This window comes from Nothobranchius furzeri, chromosome 17 (genome assembly GCF_043380555.1).
Source record: "Nothobranchius furzeri strain GRZ-AD chromosome 17, NfurGRZ-RIMD1, whole genome shotgun sequence".
Lineage (NCBI taxonomy): Eukaryota > Metazoa > Chordata > Actinopteri > Cyprinodontiformes > Nothobranchiidae > Nothobranchius > Nothobranchius furzeri.
The window spans coordinates 186360-198781 of record NC_091757.1 but is presented as its reverse complement, the minus strand read 5'-3'; the positions used below and the strand labels follow the sequence as shown (position 1 = coordinate 198781).

At 44.6% G+C, this 12422-nt stretch overlaps 1 protein-coding gene across 2 annotated transcripts; it reads left to right on the top strand.

Moving 5' to 3' along the window:
• The first annotated feature begins 1089 nt into the window (after nt 1-1089).
• lhx2b (LIM homeobox 2b) lies at nt 1090-12068 on the top strand. 2 transcript variants are annotated; one of them, XM_054734142.2, is made up of 5 exons: nt 1090-2355; nt 2951-3153; nt 3584-3951; nt 6130-6335; nt 11367-12068. In XM_054734142.2, exons 1-5 carry the CDS (start codon nt 2173-2175, stop codon nt 11655-11657), a joined length of 1251 nt encoding a protein of 416 aa, XP_054590117.1. In that variant the 5' UTR covers nt 1090-2172; the 3' UTR covers nt 11658-12068. The 2 variants fall into 2 exon arrangements, with proteins under 2 accessions (XP_054590117.1, XP_015830403.2); XM_015974917.3 differs by having other exon boundaries at nt 1092-2355; nt 3581-3951.
• The last annotated feature ends 354 nt before the right edge of the window (nt 12069-12422 follow it).

Genomic DNA, 12422 nt, shown 5'->3' with positions numbered 1-12422 from the left:
TTATATTTCCCGCACGCCCGCGCGTCGCCGCCATGTTTAATGTATAAAGCCGCCTCACAGCGTGGAGAAAGCAGATGATAAATATGCATGTATTCAATTAGAGGTATTACAGAGGAGGTGATTTACATAAAGATTTAGGAGCTTAACATCATATTTGTGCTCTAAAGCTTCTCAATGGCCTAAACGCACGGGGGGGGGGGGGGGGGGGGGGGGAATAAAACCCGTCAGAATCAGGACCAGAACCTTGTTTCAACCCAGGATGAGGCGCGTCAGGATCCTGTACCTCTGCAGCCACCGGCTTCATCTGATCAAGCCTGCCCTCCGGTCCTCAAACACGTTCTCTGATGACGATTCCTGCCTACCTCCCCTTCACACACACACACACACACACACACACACACACACACACACACACACACACACACACACACACACACACACACACACACACACACACACACACACACACACACACACACTCCTATCCCCAATTAAGAGCAGAGAGCTAATTAGAGCGCAGAACCCGGATCTGTGTAGCTGCTGAAACCAGAGCGATCCGACCCTTCTGGGTCACATCAGGGAGGGAGAGTCCAGCAGCACAAAGTTACAGAAAAACTGGATTCGGTTCAATGAAAAGTCCGATCTGAAAACATTTAGATGCGTTAAAATTGAATTGAATTAAATTAAATTAAAACGCCGTTTTATAAAGAAGAATATGAAGTGAATTGATGGAACTTCTCCTGCCCTGTTTGCTTACTGGCTTATTGAAGCAATGTTGATAAATCATTTTGTTTTATTTAATTTTGTTTTAATAATTTACTCTCTTATTTTGTTTCTTCACTAAAACTGCATGTCAAATAAAAATAACTGAAAGACTTCAAACACAAACATGACTTCAAAACGAATGAAAACGATAAACAGCAAAACAACAACATTATTATTATTATTATTATTATTATTATTATTATTAACAATAATAATAATAATATAATAATAATAATAATAAGTATTATTATTATAACAATAATACTAATAATAATAATAATAATAACAATAATAATAATAATAACAATAATAATATCTACAAATCAGAAAGAAAGTTCTTGTTTCTCTTTGGATTCTGAGCTCAGGAATAAAAACCTTAACTGGTTCCGTGTTCCGGTGACCCGGAGAGGCAGTAGTACCGATTACAACCCTCCACGCATCAGCTAACTGAAGGTCCCGACAGACTTCCTCCACGCACGCGCTCACGCACGCTCACAACACCTGTAAAGACTCCGCTTTTTCCTCACACCGGAAAAGCTTCCGCAGCAGCCACGGAGCGGACGCACGGGTGTGAAGGTTCCGGTGACCGGGCTGTTGCCTCCAGACCGCTCCGGGAGAGGACGACCGAAAACTGAACGGCGACGGCAGAGCAGCCAATGAACGGAAACGGTGCGTGGTGACGCAACAGGGGCCCGTAGATAAGGAGCGTAGAGTCCAACCGGGACCTGAGAAGGAGGACCGGCGGTTTTGGGGTCCAGCGGACTCAGAGATCAGACCAGCAGCTCCTCCTCTTCTGGTGTCATGACTCCTAAAAGACCGAACGGAACCAGAGTTCTGATGAGCTCTCGGCTGAGCGGCGGGACTGGAGGCCGCGTGTGAACTAGACTCCTTCAGGATCTAGTTTCTGTCTTTTGACTTTGATTTTCCTGCTGAACTGTTTGAGCAACAGAAACAGCAGAGCTGCTGCTCTGAGCATCATCGGACCGCTGCTTTCCGAGCTCCAGAACCTCGCTGCTCCAGACTGAAAACAAAGTGGAGAATTTAGTCCGAACCGCGCTGAGATCCGGTGAGGAGGAGGTTCCGCCGCCGACGCTCGCGCACCGGCAGCTTTCAGACCGGGTATGTTTGTTCCTCCTGAACGGACCAGCTGACGACCAGAAGATTTCCCATCACACCTGAGAGAAACCCGGCTCCCGCAGGAGAAACGGAACATACCCAAATCCGAGCTGAGTGATGATGAGAGCTGCAGGGGTTCGGGTTCGGGTCGCCTCTGGCAGATGAGACGCAGAGAGGAGAACACGTGTCCAGGTTTTGCTCCTCGCTGATCTGGGATTCTCACCTGCAGTCGAGGGAACAGCGAACATTGACGCGTGTTTTGTGCGTGAGCGCGCGGGCTGGTCGCCTCTGATGGACATCCTGACCCACAGAACCGAAGAGAACAGCTACAACATCCTCCCCTCCGCCGCCACCATGCTCTTCCACGGCCTTCCCGGCGGCGACGTGCACGGTGTGGTGGAGGAGCTGGACCGGAGAGGGAAGGGCGAGTCGGCGGCCATCAGCTCCGCCATCGACATGGGGGAGTCAGAGACGGTAGGAGCCCGGCCTCCCCCAGCTCCTGCAGGCGCATGCCCGCCTGCGGACGTGTGACCGCGGCTGCGCTGCTTCTCCTCTGGTTTCAGTCCAAACAGAACCAGCAGATGCGTAAATGCTGCAACAGCCCCTTCTAAACGTTATTAATAAACCAGAGCTGGCACAGCTGCAGGCGTCCATCAAACACGCATTCATTAATAGTTTCAAAGTTTTTTGTTTACCTGTTTTGTTTTGTTACTTTTATTTAAGTTCGTAAAATTCCTGCCCCAGTTTTTAGAATTGAAATGCATTTTATAAAATGTAACTAAACAGAAATAAATAATTGTAATATTTCGGCCTCCTGATGCAGACTTAGTTTAAACAAACGGATTTATTCTGGTTCCAGTTGAAACTGGCGCGTTACCGGGGATTTCCCCCGGTGACCGCGTAGAACTTTTGGTTATTTTTGTTTAATTCTGTTTCAACTGAATCTGAGACTTCCGGTGAACGCTGCTGTTGTGATTTATTGTGGTTCCGTTCTGACTCTGTCTCCTCTCCTGTCCTCCCTCGGCCCGGTAACGCGGTGCCCTGCTCCACCGACCTCGTGCCACTCCAGTCCCTGCCGTGCATGAGCAGCGAGCGCGTGGCCCTTTGCGCCGGCTGCGGCAGGAAGATCTCGGACCGGTACTACCTGCTGGCCGTGGACAAGCAGTGGCACATGCGCTGCCTGAAGTGTTGCGAGTGTAAACTCCACCTGGAGTCCGAACTCACCTGCTTCAGCAAGGACGGCAGCATCTACTGCAAGGAGGATTACTACAGGTAGGTCCGGTTCGGGTCGGTTCCGACTGGGCTTGGCATTAGGATGGTGTTTACATCGAATTTAATTTAAATGAAAAGGAAGAAAAAGCTTTATTTTAGAAAAACTTCTCCAAGAATAAAGGAAACCGTTTGTTTTACGGTTTGAGTGAATAACTCTTAACCGGCACCACACACACACACGCACGCACGCACGCACACACACACACGCACACACCTATAGAACCTCAGGCTTCTGCTCACTGTTGATTTTTTCTTGACGTTTAGCCCCCAAAAATAGTACATTTAGATTTAACTCTAAATTCACAAAGACTGTTTTATTTAAATGTCTGCATGCAGAAACCCCCACCCACACACACACACACACACACACACACACGGATGGAGTGAGACCGGTTCGGCCGCTAATGAAGTTCTGTGTTGTCCGCAGAAGATTTTCGGTGCAGAGATGCGCGCGGTGCCATCTGGGGATCTCGGCCTCGGAGATGGTGATGCGGGCCCGGGACCTGGTCTACCACCTGAACTGCTTCACCTGCACCACCTGCAGCAAGATGCTGACCACCGGAGACCACTTCGGCATGAAGGACAGTCTGGTCTACTGCCGCCTGCACTTTGAGACTCTGATCCAGGGAGAATACCAGACTCATTTTAACCACGCCGACGTGGCCCCGCACAAGGGCCTGGGTCCGGCCAACGCGCTCGGACTATCCTACTTCAACGGCGTGGGGACGGTGCAGAAAGGGCGGCCTAGGAAGCGGAAGAGCCCGGGGCCCGGGGCCGAGCTGGCTGCATATAACGCCGGTAAGAAACCGGAGAAACGCAGGGCAGGAAAACGGTTCAAGTAGCGCAGTTTGTGTTTAGGTTCTAAATGTAGTTCACTGTGCAAAAGTAACTCAGTCAACAAAGAGCCGACAAACTGTTTATTAACACTCACGGGTCCAAAATAAAACATGTAGTTTTATATTTGTATTCATTTGGATATATAAGGCTTAAATAATAATAAAATAATAATAATAATAATAATACTAAGAATAATAAGAATAAGAATAATACATTATTATTATTATTATTATTATTATTATTACTATTATTATTATTATTATTATTATTATGTAAAATTAACCCTTTAACTCACATATTGCCATGTTTTGGAAATGTACTTTTATTGATCCTTTAGTATTTTTTTTCTAGTTCAGTTGAGGAATGAAGCAAAATAACTGAATGAAATCATTGAATCACTGGTCTGCCTGCTGGACACAGTGGGTCATGAGAACATTCATGTTCCTGAATTGGAATTAAATAGTTCTGTAAACGCTGCAGCTGCCTGCTTTGTTGCTTACATGTTATGTTTTACAGCTCCTGTGCCAGTGGTGCTCTGGTTTTATTTAGACGCATTTAAATGCAGTCAGACAGCAGTTCTTTAATTCAAACAAACCTAAATGAAACCCGCTGGAGTTCTGGGGACGTCGGGCTTGGTTGAGTCCAGCCTGAAACCAGAACCGGGTCAGAAGTCCTGGCTCCAGCAGGGCGGTGTTTTTGTGTTGTTGTTGTTGTTGTTCAGTTAAAGTAAAAAAAAAAAAACAAACAAACAAAAAAAAAAACCTAAACAACAGAAACTGTCAAAAATGTCAAACAACTGATAAATGTTATAAATGTGACATTACTCCTAAATGTTTGGATTTGGAATTTGGCTGATTGTCATTAATAATAATAATAATTAGTATTATTATCATAACAGTACATGTGCTAACTGATGAAGCAGTCATTTTAAACGCTCGGTGGGTTTTCCTCCCATGTCGGCTTTCAGAAGATGAAAAGATTTTTTTCATGCTCCAGCTTTTGCTTTCACCCTTTTCCACTTGTCAGGCTCCATACATGTCTACAAGCCCTCCACACACACACACACACACACACACACACACACACACACACACACACACACACACACACACACACACACACACACACACACACACACTGGGACAGGGCCAGAATGGGAGTGCACCAGTAGATCCCTGTGATTTGATGGGTTATTCACAGGAAGAGGGAGCTGGGGCTCCTACAGAACCACTTCCTGCTCTGACTTTCATGTTTCTCCTCCTTTATAAAGACGTTCTAACAACGGATCAGAACCTGCTCGGAGACACACACCTACAGAACCAGTGGGGAGCTGGTTGTTGTGTTTTTGCTTCTCTGCATCAACATTTTCATTTGGTGATGATAAATCTTTGACCATCTCTGTCACTCTGGTTAGAGGTGATTTTGTTCTGGAGTGGAGTAGAGGGTGGAAGGTGAAGAGCGCCCTCTCCTGTTTCCCCTCAGAAACAGCAGCAGCGCTTCAGCTGACCCCCAGCCCCTTCAGCCCGGCCCGTCCTGCTGCAGGACCAGCGCCGACTCAGGCGAGCTGCGTTTTAACTAAAGCTCCTGGTTTGTTTGGTGAGGACGCAGCAGCATATGCCTTGGCTGGAAAACAACATTTGTTCTGCCTGGTGTGTATGGGCTAATTAAGTGAAGTGTTATTCTGATGCTTTTCACTCACTTCATATTCATCATTTGCAGCGTTCTGATATTGAACTGTTATGTATGCAGCAACACTTTGAATATTGCCAAGAAATTTGCAGGCTGGGAGGAATTTGTGTGTGTTGTTGCATTTGTGAGCTTGTGTGTGCTCACTGAAGCCACGCTCACACCTCTTCCCAGGATGGAGAGGCAGAAACACACACACACACACGTGGTGAGGAGAGGAGGCCGCTCTGCAGCTGGAGGGAACAGCTGCTGGGTCACAAACATGCCAGATTCAGTTTAAAAATACTGAAAGGAAGTTGCGATTCCCTCCTCCTGAAGCTCTCCAGCATTTGTTCTGTCTCAGTTTCACCCAGCTGAACTCACGGGGACTTGTGTGGGTCCTGATGAGCCTCTGAGTCTTATAGAGAGCGATGTGACTTACCCTGAACCTTCTTTCCCACCTGTTTCCTGCAGCGCTGAGCTGTAACGAGAATGACGGCGAGTCTATGGACCGGGACTCCCAGTACAGCTCCAGTCAGAAGACCAAGCGTATGCGGACCTCCTTTAAGCACCACCAGCTGCGGACAATGAAGTCCTACTTTGCTATCAACCACAATCCAGACGCCAAGGACCTGAAGCAGCTTGCACAGAAAACCGGACTCACCAAGCGGGTCCTACAGGTAGAACCCCGTCCTCTCAGAACCGCATGTTCTACCTGTGATCACAAAACAGAAATGACTCAATCAGCTCCTTCAAACATGTTCTAAAAGCTACAGATGAAACTAACCAAACCAGACTTTATTTTCTTTTATTGACAGGTGAACCCATAAAAACTGGAATCTGGTGTAAAAGTTCATTTATGTCAGTAATCCAGCTCAGACTGAGAGACCATCTAAATGCTCAGGAACCCTCTGTGGGTGTTCTGCATTCATCAGCTGATTAGAGAGTGACACTTTGAGTCTAGAATAGTGAACCTTATCACAATATTCTGATTGAGATTTAGAATGTGGGTTTTCATCAGCTGTAAGCCAACATCACCACAGGTATAACAGATAAAGGCTGGAACATCTGGATTAGCCTGGAATGAGTCTGTCTCATAGATTAGTTTCAGCGTTACGTTGGATTAGTGACATAAATGAACTTTTGCACCAGATTCTAATTTTTCCTGTTTCACGTGTTCAGTTGTAGAGATTGCATTCAGATGACGTAAAAGCATCTATAAAAGGAAGCGTTCATTCAGAAGATGTGTGTTTATCTCATTACAAAAGCAAACGGATTTTAAATGTGTCCTGATGAATGACAAGAGAAAAAAGACGTTTTTTTCAGGAATTTCTGATGATGAGAGACAGAAAAAAGGGAACAACAGAATGCTGAATAAAAACAAAACAAGAGGTTATCAGGGGAACGGGAGGTAAATGAGACAAAAGGCTTCTGAATAAAGAATCTGACGAGAAAAGGAACCGCGGTGAAACAAAGCCGCGTTTTGCTTTTGATGCGTCTGAGACCTCCTGTTGCTCATCTCCCACGGCTCCGTCAGAGCGCCGTCGCCACACAGCCGAGGTTGCTGGTTCCAACACTGGCCTTTAACACACACACACACACACACACACACACACACACACACACACACACACACACACACACACACACTGGGTCACTGAGTTTCTTCATAAACATGAGAAAAGAACTTGTTTATCTCAGCCGATCTGTGGAACATGGTCTTTTATCCGTTTGGTCGGCAGTGAGACACAGTCTGGATTTGTGTTTCTAACCCCAGAACTCAGGAAGCTGCTCTGCCTAGAACTTAGAATCCACATCATTACTTTAAAATGTTTTAGAGGTTTTTTTAATAGATGAGAAGATCGTAGAGTTTCTATGCTGGTTTTGCTTCTCATCCCATGAGATTAATGAACTCAGAAATGACTCAGATTGAAAAATCTCAATTAGCAGAAAATCGTCTTTAAAAACAGAGAAAAAGTTCAATTGCCTTAAAGGGACTTTACGGAGTTTTGAATTTTTATGCTCGTGATTGCCCCCTCTGGCCGCTTCAGTAGGAGGCTTGTGCACGAGGCGTGCATGCCCTACGTGCACACTCCTTAACGAAAATAACAGCTGAGACGAAGCTCTGTGAAGATGACGGGGATCAGCTTCACAGAGCTCTGAGAGCTGACAGTCCCTTGTGTGTGTGTGTGTGTGTGTGTGTGTGTGTGTGTGTGTGTGTGTGTGTGCGGCACAGAGGACAGGAGAACGTGCAGCTAATTAATTAAATAATTTGGTTCTGTACCTTTCTCTTCAGCACAGCCGACAAAGGTTTATGATGGGTCAGTCCTCCTGCATGCTCAGATCATTCCCTTCCCTTGCTTGAAAAATGGTTCCAAAATGAAAGTTGAACCAACATATTTTTAATCTGTGAATTCAATGCCGTTCAGTGAATCTCAAATAAAAATTTGGGCATCTTACTGTAAAAAAAATATACCATTAATGTAAAAATGAAATTCTGAAACAACATTGTTCACATCTGGAATTGAACCTGGGTCTTCAGCACGAAAGCCCGAAATTTTATTAAATGAGCTAAAGCGCCAGTGGTGTCTTCTGCATCTGTAACATTTATATCCTTGATGATAGCTGAAACAACGTTCAAAGAACGGTTCGGAGGGCGATGCCTGAGCGTGAACGCGCATGAAGCAGCCTGCTCGACCCGAGCAGCTCTCTTTTTCTGCGATTTTACAGAAAAACAGGCAATCACAGTAAAAATGTCAGGGCTCATTCTACAGGACCAGGGCATTGCAGGAGAATGTATGAAGAAGACATTTATTATTTCTATACATGTTTTGGCTGTCAAACTTCCATAATGCCCCTTTAAAAACTCAACATGGTTTGAAGTTTCAGATTCGTACTAGAGTCACAAAGAAATTCTGTCAGGGTTCTGAGCAACTTCCTGTGACTGAAAATGAGACAAAAAGTAAAATTAAGCAGAAAAAGTAACATCAAGCAACAAAAAATAGTCAATACAATGGCAGATAGAGATCCGGTCCAATTCCAGGTTCCATGATCCCAACAGCAGGGAAGGAAATGCATGAACACACAGCAGCTTCCTGTGCTAGGTCAGCTGCTGAGGAACAATTCGGGGTTTTAACCTTCAGCTGCAGAAGGAAGCACGCAGACCTCGGATCTGACTTGTAAACAAACATCTGGGCGGAGGCTGCATGGGGTTAACATTTCCACAGCAGCTCCAGTGTGGCTGTGCCCACCAGGGGAATTGTTCCACCTGCTGGTGCTCCTGACTGGAGATCAGCTGTTCTGTGCTGATGGGAGTGTTGAGGTGGAAACAAAAACAGGAAGTTGTACGGTTCAGAACGAGTCCTTGCGCCTGTCTGAGCTCTGACCTAAAATGACGGCTTTATTTAACAGATTATCCGGAAACCTTTAGGTTATCCTCTGAAACCTTTTGGGATCGCAGCGTCTGAAGAAACTAGAAGTAAAAGTTCCGTGAAGGTTCGACCTTCTGCTGCCTCACTCCTATCAACACATTCACAATCATTTTAGTGTCCGTTTTAAGATGCGGCGACCACATGCTCCGGGATCTAAAGGTTCCCTGTGTGTTTTCTCCTGATGGTCCACCATGGTGCTCCTGTAAAGGAGTCCAGATGTTTTCAGATCCTGTTAGCTGCATGCTGAAGCAGGGCTGGGTGATAAGGAAACAACTCCCATTACAGTATTAGTTTCCATATTGGTTAATATTGACGAAACTAATATATATGTTGACAGTTTTATGGCCCTTTTACGTGAGATTTGAAGATATCAGAAGGTTCTCTTCTATTTTAAAGATTTACTTTCAAACATTACAGACTTGTTTTGGATTAGAAAAAGAGGTTTATTTTAAACTAAAACCTTCAGGTTTTAGAGAATAGGACTCGATAAAACAGGTAGCAAAATATAAGTTCTCAACCATCTTTTGCATGTTCCTTCTGTGCGTCACCTCTGATTGCATTTTTAGGTTGTTTTTAACTCAGGAAAAGTTTTTTTTACCTTGCTGGCTGCTGGCTAGCGGCTAGCTCTGATGACGACTGCAGGAGTGGTTGAAACTGTCTGCAGGGTAAAAAAAAACTTCTAAAAATCTAAGTTCTCAAACGTTCTCCGCTTGTTTTAAATAGGCCTTTAGCTTCTATAAGAATAATCAATAAAAAGAAATATAAAAAGACAAAAATGTTTGATGTCAGTGAGAATGTAAACAGCTATCAGATAATAACATCTAGACAATAAAACAGACATTGTCTATGCTCAGGAAAGCAAACTGTAAGTTTTTACATCCTCTGTAGCTGTTGTAGCAATCTATTGTGCAGGGATCGATTAGCTTAGTCCACCAATGTCTGTGTGTGTTTGGTTTTGACTTTCTCCTCTGGTTCTGGAGCACAGCGTGTAGAGGATACGTGTAATAAATGCTGCTTAAAGTAAATCTTCTCAAATTTGCTGTCATTGGATAATTCAGTTTATTTATAAATCACCAAATCACAACCAGAGTCATCTGAAGGCACTTCACACAGTAAACATTCCAGTACAGGTCAGTTCATTAAGCCAATCAGCAAAAAGTGTCCTACATCAGGAACCCAGCATGTTGCATCGAGTCACTGACTTGTGTCAGAGTCTGGCTGGTAAAGAGCCATGTGGCTCTAATCTTTATATCAAAGTTCTATCGATACGTTCTCCTGCGTCTATCAGAAAATTTGATTTCAAAATAAATATTGCTATTGCCCAGCCCTCATCCAAAGTAAAACTTTAGACATTTCTGCACAATACTTGACATTTTCTGTCCCTGGCTTGACATTAGGCCTGTGCACTATACCACTTATTACTAAAAACAGCTGTTTATTTCCATTATGACATAAAATCTTCCTATACTGGTAACCTGGTCAATAGTTTAGACCAGGGGTATTCAATTGGAGGTCTGGAATCCAGCATGTTGTAGTGGTTTCTGGGATTCAACACACTTGATTCACCGATGAAACAGCTCCTCAGGCTCTGCAGAAGCCTGTTAATCACCTGCTGATTGATGTCAGGTGTGTTGAAACTAAAACGTGCTGGATACCTTACCTCCAGGACGTGCGTGTGCAAATGAGTACCCCTGCTCTAGACAATGTCTGGAACATTTGCTGGGTGAAAGTGTTTCAGCTGGGACCGATTTCACTGCTACACACTAACACCACAGCGTGTGTGAAAAGTTTACATTTTTAGCATTCTGACCATGAAGTTAACCAAGGATAGCTGGGCCAAAAATGTGGGAGATTACGTGTGTCTATCGCGTTAACGCTCAAACAACACACAGTTAACGTGTTTTCCATGTGCTGTTTCAGACGTACATTTCATGTGTTTGTAGCCTCGGGTTGTCCACCTCGCTGCGGAGACCAGGAAGAGGACAACATCACAGATAACACCGTTGTTTTTTATTTAAAACCAGAAGCGTAAAATATGTCATTATTATTCTAAATATTTCCATTGCTCTGATGTTTATCTTGCTAACAGATGTAGCCTAGCAAACAACATCTCTGTAGCTAGCAATGTGGTTTCTTTACATGTTTCCATAGCAACACCTGGAGATGGGAAAAAAATACCCTCAAATCAAAATGATTAATTGATAAAAATGTGACTTGAAAAGGTTTCCCTACCACCCATCCCTACTTGCCATAAATAGTTGTGATGTATTTTATTGGCAGGTCTGGTTCCAGAATGCTCGAGCAAAGTTCAGGAGGAACCTGCTGCGACAGGAGAACACCGGGGTGGACAAAGCATCTGATGGCTCCACAATGCAGGGTGGGACGCCCTCAGGCCCAGCTTCTGAGATCTCCAACGCCTCCATGAGCCCCTCCAGCACCCCCACCACCCTAACGGACCTGACGAACCCCACCATGCCCACTGTCACATCTGTCCTCACCTCGGTGCCTGGCGGCATGGACGTCCACGAGTGCCGAAGCCCCTCACAGACCACACTGACAAGCCTCTTCTGATGGTTGGAACGCTAACCCTGCCCCCTCACACACACACACACACACACACACACACACACACACACACACACACACACACACACACACCTGAGCACTGTTTACACCTTCAGACGTTAAACTGATCTGAGAACAGGAAGGTCCTGTACTCTGGTCATGGGCTAGACGCGGCTCAGCCTCACAAACAAACTCTTGTTGTTCTTTTGATGTTGTCTTGTTGAGAACTGAGGACACATGAATTGTGTTTTTTTAATGTTTACAAAGAGAGACAGAAAAAGATTAATTTTGGGGAAATTCCTTTTTTCCAGCACAGTATTTATGTTGTTGTACGAGAGTCACTGTTAGCAGGACTGTAAAGATTTCTCCTTCTGTTGCTTTTTTTTTTAAATCTGAGATTAAACAGGTTCAAATATATCCTGACGTCCACATTCCTTCTAGTGCCTTTATGCTGATGGGGACTCAGACAAAAGCAGCTTTTGGTTCACAGTCAGACCTCCTGTCAGCTGGGAGGTCCTTGTAGAAAAACATTTACCAACAACTTCATATTATAAGTATGTACAGGAATATTTTAGTTAACTGTTCAACATGAACAGATTCAATGACTCAAAACAAATCCTGTCCTTAGCTTCGGGGGAAGGATCCTCGATCATCCAAGCCAGGAAAAACACACACCTCACCTCGGAAACTCTCTCAGATTAGAAATGAGAAACACACCGTGGTCTTAATGCTGAGTTAAATAAAAAGGTGTCTCTTTAATGTTAAAGACTA

What these genes read in the sequence shown, in the direction of transcription:
- lhx2b (XM_015974917.3), top strand. Translation starts at nt 2,173, where the DNA reads ATGGACATCCTGACCCACAGAACCGAAGAGAACAGCTACAACATCCTC. An exon ending in TGCAAGGAGGATTACTACAG is followed by an intron (nt 3,154 to 3,580) that starts GTAGGTCCGGTT and finishes TGTTGTCCGCAG; the next exon opens with AAGATTTTCGGTGCAGAGAT. An exon ending in TCACCAAGCGGGTCCTACAG is followed by an intron (nt 6,336 to 11,366) that starts GTAGAACCCCGT and finishes TTTTATTGGCAG; the next exon opens with GTCTGGTTCCAGAATGCTCG.